This window comes from Ailuropoda melanoleuca, chromosome 7 (assembly GCF_002007445.2).
Source record: "Ailuropoda melanoleuca isolate Jingjing chromosome 7, ASM200744v2, whole genome shotgun sequence".
NCBI lineage: Eukaryota > Metazoa > Chordata > Mammalia > Carnivora > Ursidae > Ailuropoda > Ailuropoda melanoleuca.
In genome coordinates, this window is record NC_048224.1 from 96,535,339 (window position 1) to 96,556,391 (window position 21,053).

At 36.9% G+C, this 21,053-nt stretch overlaps 1 protein-coding gene across 2 annotated transcripts in view; it reads right to left on the bottom strand.

Annotated features, from left to right (window-relative positions):
• DIAPH3 (diaphanous related formin 3) overlaps positions 1 to 21,053 on the bottom strand; it is a 484,281-nt gene that overhangs the window by 325,501 nt on the left and 137,727 nt on the right. For both annotated transcript variants that reach the window (XM_019796633.2, XM_019796631.2), the window contains 4 exons: positions 13,367 to 13,441; positions 13,207 to 13,276; positions 8,558 to 8,694; positions 6,222 to 6,327 (listed from right to left, as the gene is read on the bottom strand). In XM_019796633.2, the coding sequence (XP_019652192.2) occupies positions 6,222 to 6,327; positions 8,558 to 8,694; positions 13,207 to 13,276; positions 13,367 to 13,441 (388 nt within the window). The remainder of the gene's footprint in view (positions 1 to 6,221; positions 6,328 to 8,557; positions 8,695 to 13,206; positions 13,277 to 13,366; positions 13,442 to 21,053) is intronic.

Here is a 21,053-nt window from a genome sequence, read left to right on the forward strand (position 1 = left end):
CCTGTAAATGTATCATCTACCACCCTTGCCCGGTGTCCTTTTAGTCAGTAATTAAGGTAGGGAAAATACTCTGTAGTATCACACGAACTAAAATGAATGAAGGTTTCATTCTATTCAATCTACATTGAGGTAAAATGAATGTATAGGAAAACCAGAGGATCAGACTGAAGGCAAAGTCAAGAGGCTGAGGAGAATGTTTGGTGGTCTGTTCCCTACTGCTTGACAATTCACCCTGCGGCTCTTACATTTCTGCATGCATTACAAGTAGAGGCACTGGTGGGCCATCTTCTGGATGTTCAAGGATGTTTGAATAGCAAATAGGTAAGCATGCTTCATGTCCAGGATAATAAGGATAGTATCTCTTTGGAACAAAAGGCAGGCACAATTACAACCCACTATAAAAGATTATGGTTTTATAAACTAAGAGTTTCTCTCCTATAGCACAACCTGGTCTCTCCACCAAATCTTCAGATGCTCCAAAAGCAAGGATTGGATTTAATTTTATCCTGAACTGAGAATCTTAAAGTATATCAGCCAGTTGGGAGGCCACATTGAAAGCACTATTACCCAGTAGCTGCCTGTTTGATAAAGGTCCCAATTAGGGGACCCCAATAACTACAAACAATACTTTGCTTCCAGAAGCACCATGTAGACCTTCAAGACTATATATATTATGACAAAGCCAAGTGTTAACTTGCTGGTCTCTCCAAAGACACTGACTTTCACCTCACAGCTGATCCTAAGAGCTGTTCAAGTGTCTAAGCAAACGTTACTCTTCAGACGGCCATGAAGGGCTCTCCACACTGACGCTACCATTGGTCCTGCAGAAAAAAAATAACTATTTATGTGTACCCCACAGGCATTTACCCCTATGATGGGAGTCACCCAATTAGAAAAGGAGGTAAGATATCTCCCTGTCCCTGATTTTAATTGAAGTTCTCAATGATACCATATTGGCCCTGGGAAGCACTCAGCTTCAACTCACTAGCCAGGGGTGTTATGGATAAAAGAATTGCCCTAGACTTCCCTCTTGCTGAACCAGGGGAAGTCTGTGCAATCACTAATATATCACTCTGTACCTGACTACTTCAGGCAAAGTGGAAAGATCAATAGAAAAAATTCAGAAGAAAGCCTTCTGGTGTTCTAAGTTAGACCCTGATGGTCTGTGGGATTTGTTCAGCGGGCTGTATGTGGGACCTGGAGGGCCTGGCTGGAGTCCATACTGCAGGTGCTTGGAGTCTGGCTGACCAACAGCCTTCATTAAATACTCTGAGACAAACTGAACTGATTTCATCATCACCTGCATCGATCAGAATAAGTGCTGCCTGTGATGTAAGAGTTGAATTCCCTCTGCTCAGTGTTTCTCTCCTAAAGCACAACCTACTGCAACTGGAGATTGGGGCTGATACAAAGCTATCCACAAACCACTACTGTTGCTGTGGGTAATGAAGTCCTTTGTTGTTGACCCAGGGAGTCATGTCTTTTCACAGCACCCATAAAACTACAGCAGACTAAGATGCTAATATACAAGTGACATAAAAATCACAGACCCTTCATGTTCTTGACACTCCCACCCATGAGTCCAAGAGGCCTGAGGCAAGGTTTGCTGCTGCGGCAGGAGCACTGACGTGTGTCCTAATGTGTCATGTGCTCACCAGTGTAGAGTGTTGGGACTGGTGTTTCCCTTAGAACATTTCTGGATGTGATCTGGCACTTCTACATTACTCCTGGCCAATATCACCCACACAGAGTTCCCTGGGCCTGCCAAAACTTCTGTTAAGGTACCCAGTACCATTTCCTGCTTCAATTACCCACAGCAGATTATGCTGCTTGAATCTGAAAAGCCTCTCTGATACACTTGAGAAAAGTAGCACATGTTTAAGTCTGATATTTATATTAGTACTTTTTTTTCCTGATAGGTAAGACTCTCTAAGGCCTGGAAATAATTTTAAGTTACTTCTGGTACTTATTTTTTTCACTTTCTTACTATACCATATGAGTGGGAGGAATGAAAGGATGTTCAATTTTATCAGAAACATGGGCAGTCACATTATCTTCATTATTATCAGGCTCAAAAAAAAAAAAACTAACAATCCTCCTTGAAAAAGTACTTTGTTACAGGTTGCAATAAAAGAACAATGAGAATTTTTTTTATTTTACTATCTCCCATTTTCTCCAATTTAAAAGCAAACAACAGGTTTCTATTTTATTCAGCAATAAACAAGTTTTATTTTTAATTTGGTGATTTGCTAATATCAACCAGACTAGTGATTTCAATAAATGCAAATTTTACATAGGTAATGGTATTAAAATGGGCACTTAGAGCAATAGCTTTATGGGAAAATTGATAACCAGCTAGCTCTAAAATATACTTTACTTAAAGAAAATTCAGAAACACTCAAAGAGGAAAGTATTTTTAGATATTACTAAAGGGTTGCTTGATCTTTTTAAAGAAAATAGAGAACAACCAGCAGTCCCAGAAAAGACAACCTACTTATTTCCTCACCACCCCCCAACTCCCTCAGTTAGCTATCTGGAAAACAGTACCTTCACCTCTTAACTTAAGCTTGCCACCTGCTAGCTTAGGCTTAGTAATAATGAGAAACTTTTCTTCAAGAGTAAAAACCCAGAACAAAAAGGTTGAGTAGGAAAATTAAAAATTAAAAAAAATTCTCCCCATCATTTATTCATGATCAAGATCATAGAAATTTAATCTGAGCTTATCAAAAAAGGAAAAAGAAAAAAGAATGCTAAAATGAACTTTCACTTCTCAATGAAAATTAAACTTTAAAAACTGTGTCAAGAAATTTTAGTGTTTCAAAAAATAACCATAAAAGAAAATATAATTACAACTAAGGCAATTTGTTTCATAAGAGCAAATGTAATCAGCCACCTAGGTCTTGGTAAAATGTCTCAAGAATTGAGTCAAATGGTTGACTTCAACAGTTACCCAAGGGAGATGTTGCTGGCTAGCCGTGCCCCCACCCCTATTCCCTTAACACTAAATATGGCAAACAAGCAGTCATTAAAAAAGCAATCATCTCCATCAATATTCACAGGTACCATTATGCATAAAAGCCAAAAAGTAGAAACAACCCTCATGTGTACCAACTAACAACTGATAAACAAAATGTGGACTAGCCATACAATAGCCTAATATTTGGGGGGGGGGGGGAAATGAAGTTGTGATACATATTTCAACATGAATGAACACTGAAAATATTAAGTGAGAGAACCAGTCAGAAAAGACCACATATTGTATGATTTTTATCAAAAATCCAGAATATGAAAATCTGAAATATGAAATCTGAAAATATGAAAATAGAGACAGTAGATTAGCCTAGAGCTAGAGGGAATGAGGGTATCACAAGGGGTTGGGAGGTGGGGGCTGAGGAGATTCTTTTAGGGGAATGAGAACGTTCCTGATGATGGTGAAGGCTGCACAACTCTGATTATACAAAAATATTGAATTGCCCACTTTCCATGTGTAACTTTTAAGATATATGAATTTTATCTCAATAAAGCTGTTAAAAAAAGGAATCATTTCAAAATTTCATCAAATCTTTAAATATATTTTAATTTCTTCTTGTCTTAGTGTCTTCTATAAACTAATAATCCATTCTCAATTTTTAACTGGCCAGAATGATAGCACCTTCAATAAATGGAGAGCAACTGCCCACAATAGAAATGACTAAACAAACTCAAGAATGTTTTTGATACATGTAGTTTGCCTTCAGGTTCATATGGTAATCAATTATAATTCCACAAGATTAGATAGGTTTACCTCAATGTCTGATAGCCAAAACAAATTTAATATTCAAGTTACCAAGAATTTTAAGGTTGTAATAGTCACCTTTCAATTAATGAGTCAATCACATTATTTACCTAGATGAAACATGGCTTTGTTCTTAACAAGACATTCTTTACCCCTTTCCTCAGAGCTTTAAAATGTTAAGTGAGCATAATGCTGCTGTAAACAAATTGGGACCCCAGTTTTACCAAGATTTTTTTGATTCTTTATTGTGAAATAATTGTAAATATACAGAAAGTTGCAAAAAGAAAAAATGTATATATGTAGGTCGCAGGTGCTCTTTGCACAATTCTGCCCCATGGTAACATCTTGCATAATGTAACACTAAAACCAGGAAACTGAAATTGGCACAACCCACAGAGCCTATTCAGATTTCAGCAGCCTTACGTTATTTGTGTGTGCAAGTGTGGTTCTATGCAATTTCATTGTACATACACTGAATTTGCCACCATCACCACAATCAAGAAACACAACTGTTTCACCACGCACAACTCTCTGTTGCCGTTTACTTATGGCCACACCCAACACTTTGCCAGACGCTATCCCCAACCTCTGGCAACCACTAATCTGTTCTCCATCTCTAAAACTCAGTTCTTTCAAGGCTCCTATATAAAGGGAATCAACCAGTGTGTAAACCTTGAGGATTAGCATTTTTCAATCTAGGTAATTCCCTGGAGATTCATTGTTGTTGTATGTAAATTGTTGTATGTATCAACAGTTGTTGGATTAAGCTGTTGTATGTATCAACAGTTGTTGTATGTAAGTTGTTGTAGGTATCAATAGTTCATTCTTTTTCATTACTAAGTATTCCATGGTATGGGTGTCCACAGTTTAACCATTCACCTGTTGAAGAACATCTGGATTGTTCCCAGTTTGAGCCTATGACAAATAAAGCTGCTATAAAAATACGGGTATGGGTTTGTGTGTGAGCCTGCGTTTTGTTCATCCAGGTCATGTTCATGAGTAGAACTGCTGAGTTGTAGTTACATAACAATTTTAATATCAATACAGCTAATGTTTCTGAAGAAGGAAGATCCTCTTCAATCTCCATTCAAAACTGCTTTGTTTTTAATTTAACAAAATTACTTTCTAAGGCTAGCATTTACTCAACATTTAAGACAAATAAACTAAGCATTTAAATACATTAATCTATGTAATAATCCCCACATCCACAATGAAGTAGTGATAAATATTATCATTTCCTTACAAGTGAGAGAACTGAAGCATGGAAGTGGTCTGGGACATGATCAGGGGTCACAGAGCCAGGACGTGAAGGTTTGGGGCTTAAATTCAAGCGGCTTGACTCACAAGTCTACTCCTTCCATCACAAGACACCACCCCTCCCACTGTAGGGACATGTGTGTTATTAGATCAAAAAGTATACATTAGTAGGGGCGCCTGGGTGGCTTGGTCAGTTAAGCGTCTGCCTTTGGGTCAGGTCCTGGAATCAAGCCCCGCGTCAGACACCCTGCTCAGCAGGGAGCCTGCTACTGCCTCTTCTCCCCACCAGTGCTCTTTCTCACTATCTCTAGCTTTCTCTTTCAAATAAATAAAAAAGAATCTTAAAAAAAAATAACTTTTTATTAATTAAGCGTGAAATAAACTTACTTTGTAGCTATGAATACATCTTGGTTTTCGAATATTGCTGCAAATTAGAATCATCTGAGAATTTTGAAAAATCCCAACAGCTAGGTCACACCAATTAAATTTTAAAAATATTGGGAGATGGGAGTCAGCTATCAATTATTTCCTTAAAGATACTCAGATTATTAGCAATAACTTTAACAGTAATTCCAACAATAAAATCTCCTCTTAAAAAAAATTAAATGAATTAAATGAATTAAATGNGCAATAACTTTAACAGTAATTCCAACAATAAAATCTCCTCTTAAAAAAAATTAAATGAATATTAGGTATGCAATTTGGACAATCTAATGTTTAAGTCTAAAAGTGACTGTCTAGGAACACTTAAATATTTAAATATCTTTGAAAATTTTAGTGTACCTTGGTCTCATTATTATTCATGTAAACTCTTAACTTTTCTGATATACAAACTAATAAATCAATGAAAAGCCATAATTCACTTAATTGCCAAAACTTCTTAAAATTTGTAACAATCAACAAACGGAGTAATAAAGAATAAACAGTTCATGGACTGTAATTACATATTTCACAGAGATCTCTAGTAAGACAGCTTCTAGGAAAGTAACTAAGGAAATAATAATAGATATAGCCAAGTTACATATGTAAGATCCATTATGATATATTATCTGATGTATTATTTATTAGAATTCTATACGTTATTTGAAATGTTATAAAATATTAGATGACATGTAGGCTTTCATATTTGAATATAAGCCAGTCAGCAAACAGTTACAAAACAGTGTGTAGGATTATACATGAAACCTACTTGCAGTTGAACTGAATCGTGCCGGAGACCTTCCACAATGGATGAAAATCTGTCAATTTTTCTTTCTTCTCCAGCTGATGTTAAAGCTTCTAAAACTTCTTCAAGGCTATAAGAAATTTTGAAATTAATTAAATTGCAAAAATTAAATAATCCAATGCCTTAATACAACTGCTTGATCTACTGAACTCCAGAATCACTACTCCTAGGTATGCAACAACATTTTAAAAGCTTACTGAGTGCACGGCATGGATCAAGTAGTAGCTACATGTTTTTATTCATTTATTCCTAATAACCCTATGATGAGGGTTATTTATCAAATACTCATCAAGTGCTTTCTACACATCAGGCACTATTTAAACCAGTTTACAAATATTAACTCGTTTTAATGTATATAGTTCTAAGATAGGTATCATCCCTTATTATAGATTAGGAAACAGAGGGAGAAAAAAGTTAAGCAGTTTGTCTGAGGTCTCACATCTCCTAAATGGAGTAAGGATCTGAAATTGGACAGTCTGTGTGGTGAGCACTGTCTCAGCATTCTTAACCACTACACTCTCCTTCCTTTTAAGTATAAAGAAGTCTGGTAGCCAAAAATACATAGTAGTAAGGATTTATAGTCAAACATAAAACATAATGGCTGCACAAGAACTACACTTGCTACTCCTTTAAAGAACAGTGTGTTAACATGACCTAGCATACTGTAGAAACTCAGTTTGTAGACACAGACATGTAGTCAGTAAACATTATTTACATCATTTTGATAACCTGTTATGAAGTCAAGAAATAATAAATATGGAAGTGGAGGAAGAGGAAGGTGAAGAAAGAGGAGGAAAAAGAGGGTAAAAAAGAGGAAGAAAGGAGAGGGACAAGAAGAGGGAAAGGAGGGGCGCCTGGGTGGTGCAGTCGTTAAGCATCTGCCTTTGTCTCAGGGCATGATCCCAGTGTTCTAGGATCGAGCCCCACATCAGGCTCCTCCACTGCGAGCCTGCTGCTTCCTCTCCCACTCCCCCTGCTTGTGTTCCCTCTCTCGCTGGCTGTCTGTCTCCGTCAAGTTAATAAATAAAATCTTAAAAAAAAGAGGGATAGGAAAGAAGAAGTGGTGAGGGAGGGAGAGGGAAAAGAGAAGACAGGAGAAATGGAAGGGGAAAGAGGGAGGAGGAGAAGGGTGGAGTAGGAGGACAGGGAGAAAGGCCAAGGGGAGCAGGAGCAGCATCCTGTGTGTCGCGTTAAATAAACACTTTGGGTTCTGCAATACAAATAATAGGGTCTTTTGAAAATGGGAAAGGGAACGTGCTGAAGGTGTGCGCCTGGCTTAGGGTGCTGGGACTGCCGCTGGGGACATCCATGGATACAACACGGAGGGCAAGGCCTGAGGAGTGCCTGCAGACTCTCCAACTCGTCCACACTGGGCAGCCCAACAGAACCCAGCCCCGGCAGGTCAGCACAAGGACAACTTTCAAATGTGTGCGGGAGGTTCCGCTTACAGGCCTCTGCCTAGCCTTCATGAAAAAGCTATTTCTCTTTGTTCTGTTAGTTGTTCAGTTTTTTCCTATCTTTATCCTTTTTATTTGTTTGGTTTTTGTTTCAAGTTTTTATTTGAATTCCAGTTAGTTAAAATATAGAGTAATACCGATTCCAGGAGTAGAATTTAGTGATTCATCACTTACGTGGAACACCCAGTGTTTATCACAAGTGCCCTTATCTTTAGCCTTTTTAAAAGGCATTTAATTTTTAACCCAACCTTAAAAAAAAAAAAAGTTTATCTTTATAATTATCTTTTAATATGTATGTGATGGTCTTTTAGTTACAACCCTAACACATGTGGATAATGTCTTTAAAGTTTAAAACTCCAGGATGTACTCTATGGTCAAAGACTCTGTACCCTCGACCAGTAAAGTGCTACTATTTCATATTGCACTTTTAAAATCTGCCTTACAAATAGATTTTCAAATAGTACAATGTTTGCTTTTATGAGAGAATATACATGAGTCTGAATTAACTATCTGAAAAACAAAAATACATAAGAAACAGAATCCATTTGGATATATTTTTAAGTCTTCATTGAGAATTTTTATTTAAGGCTTGAATTCAGAACAGTTTAAAATAAATAAGATGAAGAAATAGTTTTCATAGAGACATGTTAGCCTATAACTACTATATTGACTGAGAAATCATTATTACTCAAACATTTCTGTTTAGCCAATTATGAATCTGAATCAGCTCCTTTAGTATTCATTTATTAACAGTAAATTCCAGTCTAAAATAGAATAATGAAAACATTAAGTAAATCAAATTATACTGTCATATAACTAGAGAAATGAGTTGAAAAGACTTACATGCTTTCCTCTCCTACAATGCATACCGCAGAGAGGAGTTTCACCACATCTGTCATCATACTCGGGTGCTCGGGATCGATGGCTTTGGCTAATAGAGAAAGACTCCTCTCTTCACTCATAATTCTTTCCAAGCCATACTATAACATTTTGGAAATAAAACGTTAAATGTTAGCCGTTTATTGGGGGGAAAAAATAGCACCCTAGAGGAAACATAATTATTAAAAAAGTTGATAGGATATTTTTACACTTAGTAAAAGCCGGAAAATATAAGGAATATACAACATTCTAAAAAAATTTTTTAAATAAAAATTCATAAAAGTATTGACATCAAGAAGTAGGAGAGTCAACCAAATATAAGTAACTTCTCAAAGTTGATTTTACAATGGTAGGACTGATAATTATTAAGAGAGATAAGTAACCAAATGGAGAAAGGGAGAAGCAGTGAGGAAAATTGAGATTTCCCAACAGAAACAGACAAAATGAACAGTCCATTTTTGAATCAGGCCCTGAGGGTATGAGGAGCTTTCCTGGGAAGGAAGGTGGGTGAGGGATACACTACCACAAGGAAACACAGAGATCAACTCTATCCCACAAAAACAGAATGAGAACCCACAGTGTAATGTCAAGTTTTCAAGCAAAAAGTAAAATTTTAATGAAATTAATCCAACAATCTAAAATATGATCGTTTCAACATAATCAATTTAAAACATTTGTTGATGAGCTATTTTACCCTTTTTTCTTCTAAGTATTCAAAATCCAGTGTCTATTTTCTATTTACAAACCCCTCCATTCAGACAAGCCACATTTCAGGTGCCCGGCAGCCACATGTGGCAACCACATAACACAGTGCAGACCTAGAGAGTAGCACTGAGTTCCTAAGATGGGCACGAGTTGAAAGATGACTTGGGCAGATACCATGTAGAAACTGCCATGAGAAGCATAGGTATTCTAATCAGAATGATATTTTATCATCGGAAAGACAATGCAGTTGTAAACACATTATATAAATGGGATGATGCTGGCTAAGGATAAAGTTTGTTTGCTACTGCTAGGATGTCACATCCAATTAGAAGATAAGGAGTCATGTTAATGACTTCGTGTTTTGATTTAAGGATGTATACATCTCTTAGGGCCCACTTACAATCTATGGAAGATAAGTATCAAATAACAGAGGATAAATAGAAGCAATAAAACGATACGATTTATCTTCCATGCATCCCAGAGGATCCTTCTAAAAAGTGAGAAATTGGTTGATTAGAATTACTACTGAGCACAAAAAAGGACCTTAATCCCAATTACAGACCTATGAACTATGGCTCAAGTCAAAATTAACACTAGATATAAGTATCAAAGTTAAATCTGTAACAAGCTTAGACTCAAATGCTGTGAGTATGAAATCTTATTTATAATTTTCCTATCTCGCAGATTCCATTTATAGAAAGAAGCCGTTACAGTGTGCTGAAATACCGCATTTGCTTTATACCGCTATCTAAGGAACACAGGTACAAAGGAAGCAGCAAAGGCAGGACGGCCCAGGGCCCCAGGATATGCTTTCTGGAGAGACTTCTCCCTCTTAGTGGTGATAGGGAAAAGTTTACAAATAGACAGCAAAACCAGCCACGAAATGATCACTTTCGTGATGCCCTGGGCTGTCTCATAACTGAAAACAAAGAAAGAGAATGCAGGCATGGGGCCAAGGACCACAATATTCTTTTTTTTTTTTAAATTATATTATATTAGTCACCATACAGTACATCCCTGGTCTTGTAAAGTTCAATGATTCATTAGTTGCGTATAACACCCAGTGCACCATGCAATACATGCCCACCCTACCACCCATCACAGCCTATCCCATTCCCCCAGGACCACAATATTCTTTAATAATCATTCCAGGGAATTGTCAGAAGCTTGTAAGGTACCACTTAGATCCAATTCAAAAAGTCAATCAGTCAACGATTACCAAGTACCAAAGGACTGGCTCTGTTCTAAGAAACCTGAGGACTGAGTGAAGCATTTCCCCTTCATTTCCCACCTACCCAGACGTCCCTAACCAATCCCTGCACCTCTGGAATCAAAATCCGGGGGCTCTTCCAACTTACTCAAGGCAAGGCACACCGATTTCCTCCAGACAATACTACCTCCCTTCTCTGCGGAGCCCTCCAGCTCTAAACCATTTCATGTGGAGAGCAGAATATGAGCATTCTCGGATTTCATAGTTTTGACTAGTACCCCCTAACCTCCAAAAGCTCCATCATCGGTGATATTCTGAGTCTGCTAACATAAAAGCATGTAGCGCTCATTCTAAGGCTGGAATGAGGCCAGCTGACCACCACTGCATACCTAGAACTACAGGCAGAATTGCTGCCTACTTGAATAAAATTACTCTTGTTCAGTTACTTAAAAAAAACAAAACAGAACACAACAAAAACTGTGGATTCTGAGAGAAATCATCAACTTACCAGTGCTAGCATCTAAAGTGAATTAAATGAAGCCTATTATAAGGTTAGAGGCAGTGACAAATTTTGGAAGGTCTAAGGATGTCTCTCTACTGAATGTCAAGGACCCACCCTGGTTTATATGAAAATTCATGTGTTCTAAACCGAAGACTAAAGCCAGGTTCCATCTGCATTCTACTTGAGACCTATTATTACCTAATAGATGGAATTTCAAGCCATGGCAAAAGAGTTAGGTGGGAGAAGGGGAAGACCTTAAACCCCGTGTAGGTGCTGAACAGGCCATGAATACTGATGGTGGCTAACTCCCTCTGGTGAGCTCGTCCCAGAAGCAAAGAGAACACAGGTAAAGGTAAGGACGCTGGCCTCAGGGGCAAAGCACCTTTGCTGCGGCTGCACACCTTACAGCAACACACAAAGTTAACTGACCAAAATGAAGCCCCTGTTCTCATTATCTTTCAGTTCAAATATATTTCACTTCTCGTCCTTTTGTTTCCCCCTAATATTCAAAATCTTCTTCCAAATAGAAAATATTAATCAGTCCAGTTTATTATAGGATATTCACTTTCACCTGTTACCATATTTGCTCATTATATTAATAACCAAATACGAGTACCTAATAAGGTACCACTTTCTTTTAAGACCTGTATTTTTTCATCAATTAACTCCTTTAAACACCACATAGTGAGATAAATGAAAAATCATCAACCAATCTCGGGGGGGTGGGTCTTTACTGAAAAATTATTTCATATATTATTAAGTTTAGAATTTAGACATTATAATACTAATTCCAAGTATCAGCAACTTTCTATTCTTATTAGCACAGGTGATAGCAATCAACACAAACAATATATTCCAGCTCTACAAATACAAACTATAAGCAAAAGCAGTCTATTATAAGAGAACACACTACATCAATTAGAACCTAAATACATAAGGTTTACTCGCTCTCCAATTCAACCTCAAGCCAAGCAGGACTATTACCTTCTATATACTACCTCACCTCACTTCAATTATGAGTATTCTTCTCAAATTCAAAGAATGATCCACAAGATTATTCACGGTACCTAAAATCTAATTCTTACAGAACTGTGAGTTCAAATCTAGAAAATATTTGAATATAACATAGAGAGGATTTCTATATCAGATAGTCCCTTGAGAATCTTATCTGACTAGAGGAGGCAGGGAGGTAAAAAATATTTCATTGGTTAAAAACAAAACTCAGTTCAAGGAAATGCTGAAAAAAAAGACAAAAATAATCTGAAAATATAACTTTTTGCTACATTTAATAAAAAGAAATATGAATGTTAATTTAAGTACCATTACTTGAATGTGTAGTCAGTCCTCTAAAGGCTTATTTTAAAAATGTGAAAATATTAAAAACTAAAATTAATCATAAATATATAGACAGTTTTGCTCTAAAACACAAACCATCCTAACACCATAGGTAAAATTCCACTCCTGCTGTCTAATGGCAATGAAAACACCTATCATTACTGCACCCATCATGAGGTAGATATGTTTAGATGTTGAAGCTAAAGACATGGCATGGGATAGAGCTAATTTATGCAATTAACAGTACAAATTCTATTAAAAAAGGAAATGCTGTCAGATACATCTGACTTCAGTTAGGACCTTCCAGTATTTCTCTCTTCCAACATATCCCTTCAAATATGCAAGCTCTGCAAACCCGCCCTATTACCCTTGGTCTCAGTATTACTTACATTTAGCACCATTCCTCCATTTCTGGGACCTGCTTCCTATCGGAGATAGGAAGATTTAAGTTCCTAGACTAAAAAAATGGTCTTTCCAACTTGATTTTTTGGTAATTAGCATTACTGCAGACCATGTTTAATTATCATGTATGACTTCAAAACTTATTCATGCTATTCTTTGAGAAGGAAGGGAGGAAGAGAGAGGGGAACAAAAAAGAGAGTAGAAAGAGAGGATTAATGTGCACACGAGGATTTAAGCATCACAAGGGGATCCATTCATCCCCAAGTTTCTCCTGTTGAGAGATGGTTGATTTGATACAAAACTAGAAATCGACGCAATTCAATATTTTTTCCATTATGTACTCAACAGCTTATCAAAGCAGTACATCTCTTTAGTGCAGATTCCATAATACACAACTGTATTTCATAAAAATTCTCTAAGAACTGGTGAAGAATACAATATAATTACCTATGTACATACCTGTGTATTCATCAAAGCCTTTAGACACTGTATGACTTTATGCTGATTCTTCTTCACAATTTTTTCTTGTCTGCATTGGCATAAAAAACATCAGTATTAGAATTATAATTGGACAGGCAAATGTAGCTTAATTGAAAATAAAAATGAACAATATACTTACATTTTGCCACTTATCAGTCTTTCCAAAATGTCCAATAATAATCCAAGCCCCTCTCGTCCAAAGCTTTCTACCCAACTGATCAACAGGAAAAGAAAAAAAAAAGGCAGTTTACATGGTCAGTATTCTAATTTGGAATATCCCGACACAATATAGTCACAAATATTTTACCCCTATCATGTTCTAATCATAAATACAAGAATAACACCAGGGACAAAATCAATCGTGATTTATTATCTTACTTGTGAAAGGAAGAGTAGCTTGTGAGAGCTCACTGTGCCCATCGCTTCCATTCTCTGTGTCCAGCGCCATTGTGTTAGTAGCTAGAATCTGCCATGTTGGAAGTACTATACCACAGAAATCAACAAATGCTGCCAGTCAGAGCATCTCCCCCCACCCAGAGAGCTGGCTGTTAAACATTTACCAACACACCACTCGATAAGACTCACTTTAGAATTTTCCTAAAAACAGAAATCAGGCAAGATTTAAAGAGGGAAGACTCAGGGATGCGTGGGGGGCTCAGTCAGTGAACCACCTGCCTTCGGCTCAGGTCATGATCCCAGGAACATGGGATCGAGTCCCACATCGGGCTCCTTGCTCAGTGGAGAGTCTGCTTTTCCCTCTGCCTCCTGCTCCCCCTGCTTATGTGCGTGCTTTCTCTAACAGATAAATAGAAATCTTAAAAAAAAATTTTAATTTAAAAAAAAAAGAGGGAAGACTCAGATCTAAAGATTGCTGAAAAAAAATTCATGACATCAAAAGAGATGTTTTAGGAAAATTTCTCAAACCACTGACATGCATTCTACAAATGTTAATTTCCGAAGTTACAAAATTCAATTTTTTTTAAAAGAGCTTCTTCGTTACTTTTAAATGAATATATTCACCTTGACCAAGCCACCTCTTTTCGTAAACCAAATGATATAATCACAGTACTGCAATATAATTAGGACACTACCACCAATAGTCAACAGCTCACCTTGATTATAGAAAAACTACCTTGATATTAATACATTTTTTCAGTAGTGATTTAGAAAGTCTTGAACAATAAAGAATATATTGTTTCCCAAAAAGCAAGAGGAAGGAAAAGATAGGATATGTAACTGTTTATTTCTTTGTATATATGTTTGTATGTATGATTTTGTGTGTAAGCCTTGAAAAATGGAACTTTAAGGGCAAAATTTCATCCATTAAAAGCAATTCTTAAATATGAAGAACACATTTAAGTCACATACCAGTATATAATACCATTTTCTTAAGACAGAACATTTCCCATGACAACAATAAAAACCAAACACATTTTTAAATGAAATATTGTTTTAAAAAACTCATCATTTGTACACTTGTGAATACAGCTTATTTACCTGTAAATATTCAGAATCTGAATCCTCCCACCACCAAAAAAAAAAAAAAAAATACAATTTGCCATTTAGATCGCAGACTCTCGTCAACTATTTTATTCATCTCTTCCCTGTCCAGTGAAAGCCAGCGAGTAACTAATTCAAGAATGTACTTAAGCAACAAACATACTCTGATTCTCTCCTATAAAGGAAAAGCCTAAAGATCGCTATTAGAGTGAAGGTGAAGAAAACAACCTAAATAGAAGCCAGTGTTTTGAAACCGGGATGCTACTTCAAAAGTGTTGAGTTTACTCTCCACTATCAGCAACACACAGGTTACCTGTAGGCATTTCAAATCTCCTTTCATGTTTTATGGAAACACCTACAGCATCTGCTGAACTGTTTACCTTGCTGACATCCTGTTCCGTGTATTTATTCTTATTTTAAATGAAGCAGGGAAGCTTGAAATCAAACACATAAAGAGTAATTTGAGAGGGGCACCTGGGTGGCTCAGTGGGTTAAGCATCCAACTCCTGATTACAGCTCAGATCAGGATCTCAGGGTCGTGAGATCAAGCCCTGCGTGGGGCTCTGTGCGGAGTCTGCTTGAGATACTCTCTCCCTGTCCCTCTTCCCCTTCCCCTGTTCTCTCTTTCTAAATNAAAGAGGTTTTAAAAAAAAAAAAAAAAAAAAAAAAAAAAAAGCAATTTGAGAGTGTTACTTGAGCCAACACTGAGACACGTGGACAGATTCTGCTCATCAGGCCCTCCTGTGTTCGTTCGCCACAGCAGGACTTCAGTATTTTGTTTGAAGTGAATTTTTAACAATCTCTGTATACAAAGTATATCCATGAAGACATTCCAAGGCTAATATAAGTGATTTAGGATTATTCATAGTCTGCTATCTCCTTCAATGATTGTGGAAAATAGTCACTATTCCTAAAACTGCCTTATACCAAAATAATTCTAAATTATGCTAATAAAACAAAAGATTTTGTTTCACTATGCTTCTGTTGGAGCCCACTATAAAATTTAGGAAGCCTATCAATCCAAATAAATCAAGTTAAGTCTTGAGGTCTGATTAATAGAACATATCTGTTGTTTTTTTTTTAATCACCCTGAATATAACAATTATAACCAGCATAATAGGACCCACAGAAGTCCTCAAATCAACTATTTCTGGACCCGCCAAATAACTTTTCTGCACTATAGATTGTGAGTCATTAAAATAAAATTTACATCCACGCATGCATATTACATATGAACTAATTCTCTATAAAGCAAACTTAATCAATTGAATGTAAAGAAGCATTATATCAAATTATACTACAATCTTTTAACTCACAGTAGGAATTAATTTCTCAATAGAATCAGAGAGAATGGTAACAACCTAATGAAAGTCAGACTATACATTTCACAGAACATCAAAAACAAGCAAAGTAAGACAAGGCACAGGGGAGGAAGCAAAGATGCTTGATAACAAAGAAACACTAGAACATTTAAACATAAAAAGCTGGTAAAAGTACTTATTGAAAAGTAATATTAAAACACAAATTAAATTTGCATAAAAAGGCTCCCTGTTTTCTTAGAAATTTGCAAGGCCAGCAGCAAGTTGTACTAACAGGCCGTCACTCACAAACCCATTCTCTCCAAACCTTGGCCCCCACCCTTACTGTTTTCGGCAGTATTTTTTAAATGAGGGGCAAATATTACTTCTTATCTTTTCTGGAAAAGATGTTCAAGATAAAAAGTGATATTGAGTAGGTAGGTCTGCGGTACTGACAGAGGTTCATTGAAATCCATAGCTTCTTACAAAAGTAAAAAATTCCTCATCATCAACGTAAGCAGCAACGTGGAGAAAAAATTATCAACTGATCTATAAATGATCAATCTTCAGAAAACAAAATCTGTTCTATTTATTCTATGCCTGTCAGCACAGTACCATCAGGCATTATGTGGTTTAACTACAAACTGCATTCATGGATGAATGAGCACTGTGCAAATGTTTCTTCTTCATGAATAGAAATGACAGAGAGATTAGTATGTCATTTGTATTGGGAAAAAATTGCTTTAAAACAGCAAAAAGTAATGTGCTAAGTACTAATTTAACACAAAATCTACCTCTTAAAATTCTATAACAGGAAATATCAAACTCTTCTCTTTTAATTGCTTCAAAAAAAAAAAAAAACCAACTTCTAAGTATATTGCCATTTAGCACTTCCTAGCAGGGGGCTCAGTGCAGGAGCAAAGAAGAGGTGAAGAGGTAACAGAAGGGGAGAAAAAAAAAAGAGAGAGAAGGAGAGCAGGTCTCTAGGATTAAATGTTCAAACCATCTTTAAATAAATGTTCAAAGCAGCTTAGGCTTTGAAATTCAGTATTGCTTCCTCAGGATGAAATCAAAGGTATGCAAAGTGGTTTCCTAGGTGTTGTTGGCTTTATGAAGCAAATACAGTCACCTCATTGAGCAGAAGAGGCAATAATCAGGTTTCAAATTTACTTCCTGGCCAAAGGAACACTACCCCTGTAGGTTTCCCACAGACTACAGTTACCCTCTCTCCTCCCAAACATGCTCCCAGGAAGAGAAAGACAAATGCACCATAGATCGTCAGAGCTGGAATAAACCTACCACATCCTAAGGGCAACCTGACCAGTTACATACACCTGGAGGAGAGGGACCATTTCTAATTTGTCTTTAAATTCCCTAGCACCTGAAACAGACTAGGCACTCAACAATGGTTTGAAAATTGAATCTCCTTCCATTTCTATATATAAGGAAAAGAACACACAGAGAGAGGTTAAGGTCACTTAGAAATAGCATCCAGGCCCACTGATGCCCAGGCTCACACCCTTACTTTATAGATGGAGAAAAACATACAAAGCCATGACGTTTCCTCGGCAGCATCACTGAGCCTATCTCAAACTTCATGCCAAAAACAGCAATTCTGATTTCAGAACTGGTACTTATCCATACTGAACCAAGGATGTGGAATCTAGAGTCCCCGTCCTTATCACACCCTAGGACTTGACTGACTGCACCTCAAAGGGTGATGTTTCATTACCACTAAAGCATGTGTTCACTAACGAAGTCACTCACCCTTTAGGAAGGGCACACTATGTGCTCAAGACTGTAGTAGGTATGACAAATACTAAACTGAATAGAACATGTTCTCTGTCCTTAAAAGGATCACAGACCAGTGGGTGAAACAAATGTTGACCTAAATTATCTCCATAACGTAATAAGTATTAAAATCGTGGTGCTAAGGGAACAGAAGGCTCTACCCCTCCTAGGACCAAAGCCGCTGAGGTCTGACCTGAGTCTTGAGATAAGTCTGAGAAAGAGCAGTTTCTGAGGCGGAGGGAATATGTGCAAACATATTAAACAGGAAAGACAGGCCTTTGCTGACTACCAGAGGAGGCTGTATCAGATAAAACCAAAAAGGTAGGAAAGAGCTTCTGAAAAAATTCTATATAACGTCGTGGGCAATGGGAAACCATTAGGACTATGTGGTAGGCAGAGTAATCTCACCCCTGCCCCCAGAAAGATACCATGGCCTAACACCAGAAGCTATGGTTATCTGATATAGCAAAAGGGGAAATAAAAAAGGAAATTGAGGTTACTAATCAGAGCATTTTAAAATAGGGAGATTATCCTAAATTATCCAGGTGAATCCAAGCTAATTACCTAGTTCGTTAAAGTCAAAAGCATTTCCCAGTGGGATCAAAGAGAGAAAATGGAGGAAAGAAGAAAGATGTAAAAGCACGAGAAGAACTCAACCTGCCTTTACAGGTTTAAAGACTGAGGACGGGGAATAGGAGACAAGGAATGTGGGGGTGGGGGGGGCAACTCCAGAGCTGAGACAACCCTCACAAGACAGCCACCAAGAAAAAAGGGATGTCAGTCTCACAATTGCAAGGAATTGAATTTTGCCAATAACCCAAACAATCAGGCAAACATCAAGAACACAAGATCTCTCTCCATTTATTCAGAACTTCAATTCTCTTCATTGTGATTTTGTAGTTTTCACCATAAGTTCTCTACATGATTTGTTAGATTTACACCAGTTTTGTTTTTTTTAATAGTGTTTTTCCCCCCGAGGGGAGTGGTGTTAGGGGAAAGCAATAGTAAATGGAGTTTTCCAAAAGTTCATAACTAGTAAAAGAAATACATTTTTTTCAGGTGAAAAACATAAATTACCTCTTAATATTTAAGTATACAGCATAGTATTGTCAGCTATATGCATCTATTGTACAACAAATCTCTAAAACTTTTGCATCTTGCGAAATACAATTGATTTTTATCTTGAGTCATGCACTGTTGCTGAACTTACTGATTAGTTCTAGTTTTTGCAGATTCTTTCAACTTTTCTATGTAAACAACCATGTCATCTACAAATAGGGACAATTAATATTCCTTCCTAACTTACATGTTTTTGTTCGTTTTGTTTGCGCCTCATTGCTCTGGCTAGAACTTCCAGCACCGTGTTGAACAAGAGGGGCAAGAGCAAACATCCCTACCTTATTCCCAGCCTCAGGGGACAAATGTTGAGCCTTTCATGTTTAATGTTAACTTTAGAATTTTTGTAAATTCATATTAAGTGGAGAAAGTATTCCTCTGTATTAGTTTCCTAGAGTAGCTATGACAAAGTACCACAAAGTAGAGAACTTAATAGAGAAGTTCATTCTCATAGATCTGAAGCCTAGAAGCCTGAAGTCAGCAGGGCCAGGCCCCCTCTGCAACTATCAGAAGAACCCTTCTTTGCCTCTTCCTAGCTTCTGGGAGTAATGGCTAATCCAGGATTTCCATACCTCTCACCACATGGCACTTTGTTTCTCTCTTCTTAAAAGGACATAAATCAGATTAAGAGCCAAATCTATTCCTGTATGACCTCATCTGAGTACATCTGTAATAACCCAGTTTTCAAATAAGGTCACATTCTAAGGCATCAGGACTTAAAAACCTTTTTCTGGGGGACAGAACTCAATCCATAGCATTCCTATTTTTCCCCCCAGAGTTTTTATCAGGAATAAGTGTTCAGTGTTGTCAAAGCTTTGTCTGCATCTATTGATATAGGGTTTTTCTTCTTTTAGCTTGTTGATAAAGTACATTACGATGAAGATTTTCATGCCTACATTCCTGATAGACATTAGTTTGTAAATCTGGGGTTTGGGGTTTTGTTTTGTCTTTATTTGGTTTTGCTAGCAGTACCAGCTTCATAAAATAAATTGTTCCCTGCTCTTGGATTTTCTGGATGAGGCTGTGTAGAATTGGTATTAATTTTTACTCAAATCTTTGGTAGAATTCTCCAGGGAAATCATCTGTACTTGAAGATCTTTCAGGGAGTCTTAAAATCATAATTTAATTTCCTTAATAGAGGACAATTCAAATTTTCTTTTTCATATTGGGTGTGTAGTACTTTGCTCTTTGAAGAACTGGTCTTTCCATTAAGTTGTCCTATTTGTGCTTCAAGTTTTAGTGTTGCCTTACTACCCTGGTAACACAGGATCCGCAGTGACACTCGGTTTTATTACTGATCCTGGCAATTTGTCCATTTTTTTCATCAATAAAATTTAAAGTTTTATTCATCTTCCCAAAGAACCACATCCTTGTTTCATTGATTTCCTCTATTGTTACTGTTTCCAATTTAATTGATTTCTATTCTTTATTATTTCCTCCTATTTGTTTTGGATTTTTTTTTGTTTGTTTTTTAAGATTGGGTTAACTATAAAAACTAGGATGATCGGTAGGGGAAGAAAGGGATAAAGAAAGGGGGGTAATCAGAAGGGGGAATGAAACATGAGAGACTATGGACTATGAGAAACAAACTGAGGGCCTCAGAGGGGAGGGGGGTGGGGGAATGGGAAAGACTGGTGATGGGTAGTAAGGAGGGCACGTATTGCATGGTGCACTGGGTGTTATGCACAACTAATGAAGCATCGAACTTTGCATCGGAATCCGGGGATGTACTGTATGGTGACCAACATAATATAATAAAAAAAAAATCATTAAAGTGTGAAAAAAAAAGATTAAGGGTTAACTAAAATCATTAAAGTGTGAAAAAAAAAAGATTAAGGGTTAACTAAAATTATTGACTCTTTTTCTCTTTCTCTACCTAATGCAGGTATTCCGCACCACAGATTTCCTTCCCAGTACTACTTTAGATGTGTGCCAAAAGTTCTGAAAGGTTGTATTTTCATTAACTCCAGTGTATTTTTTTTTTATTTCCCTTGAGACTTTTTCTTTGACTCAAGCATTATATACAAGTGTGTTGTCTACTTTCCAAATGTTTGGATACCTTCCTGTTATCTTTCTGTTATTGATTTCTAGTTTGAGTCTTTTGGTAGAACAACACATGTG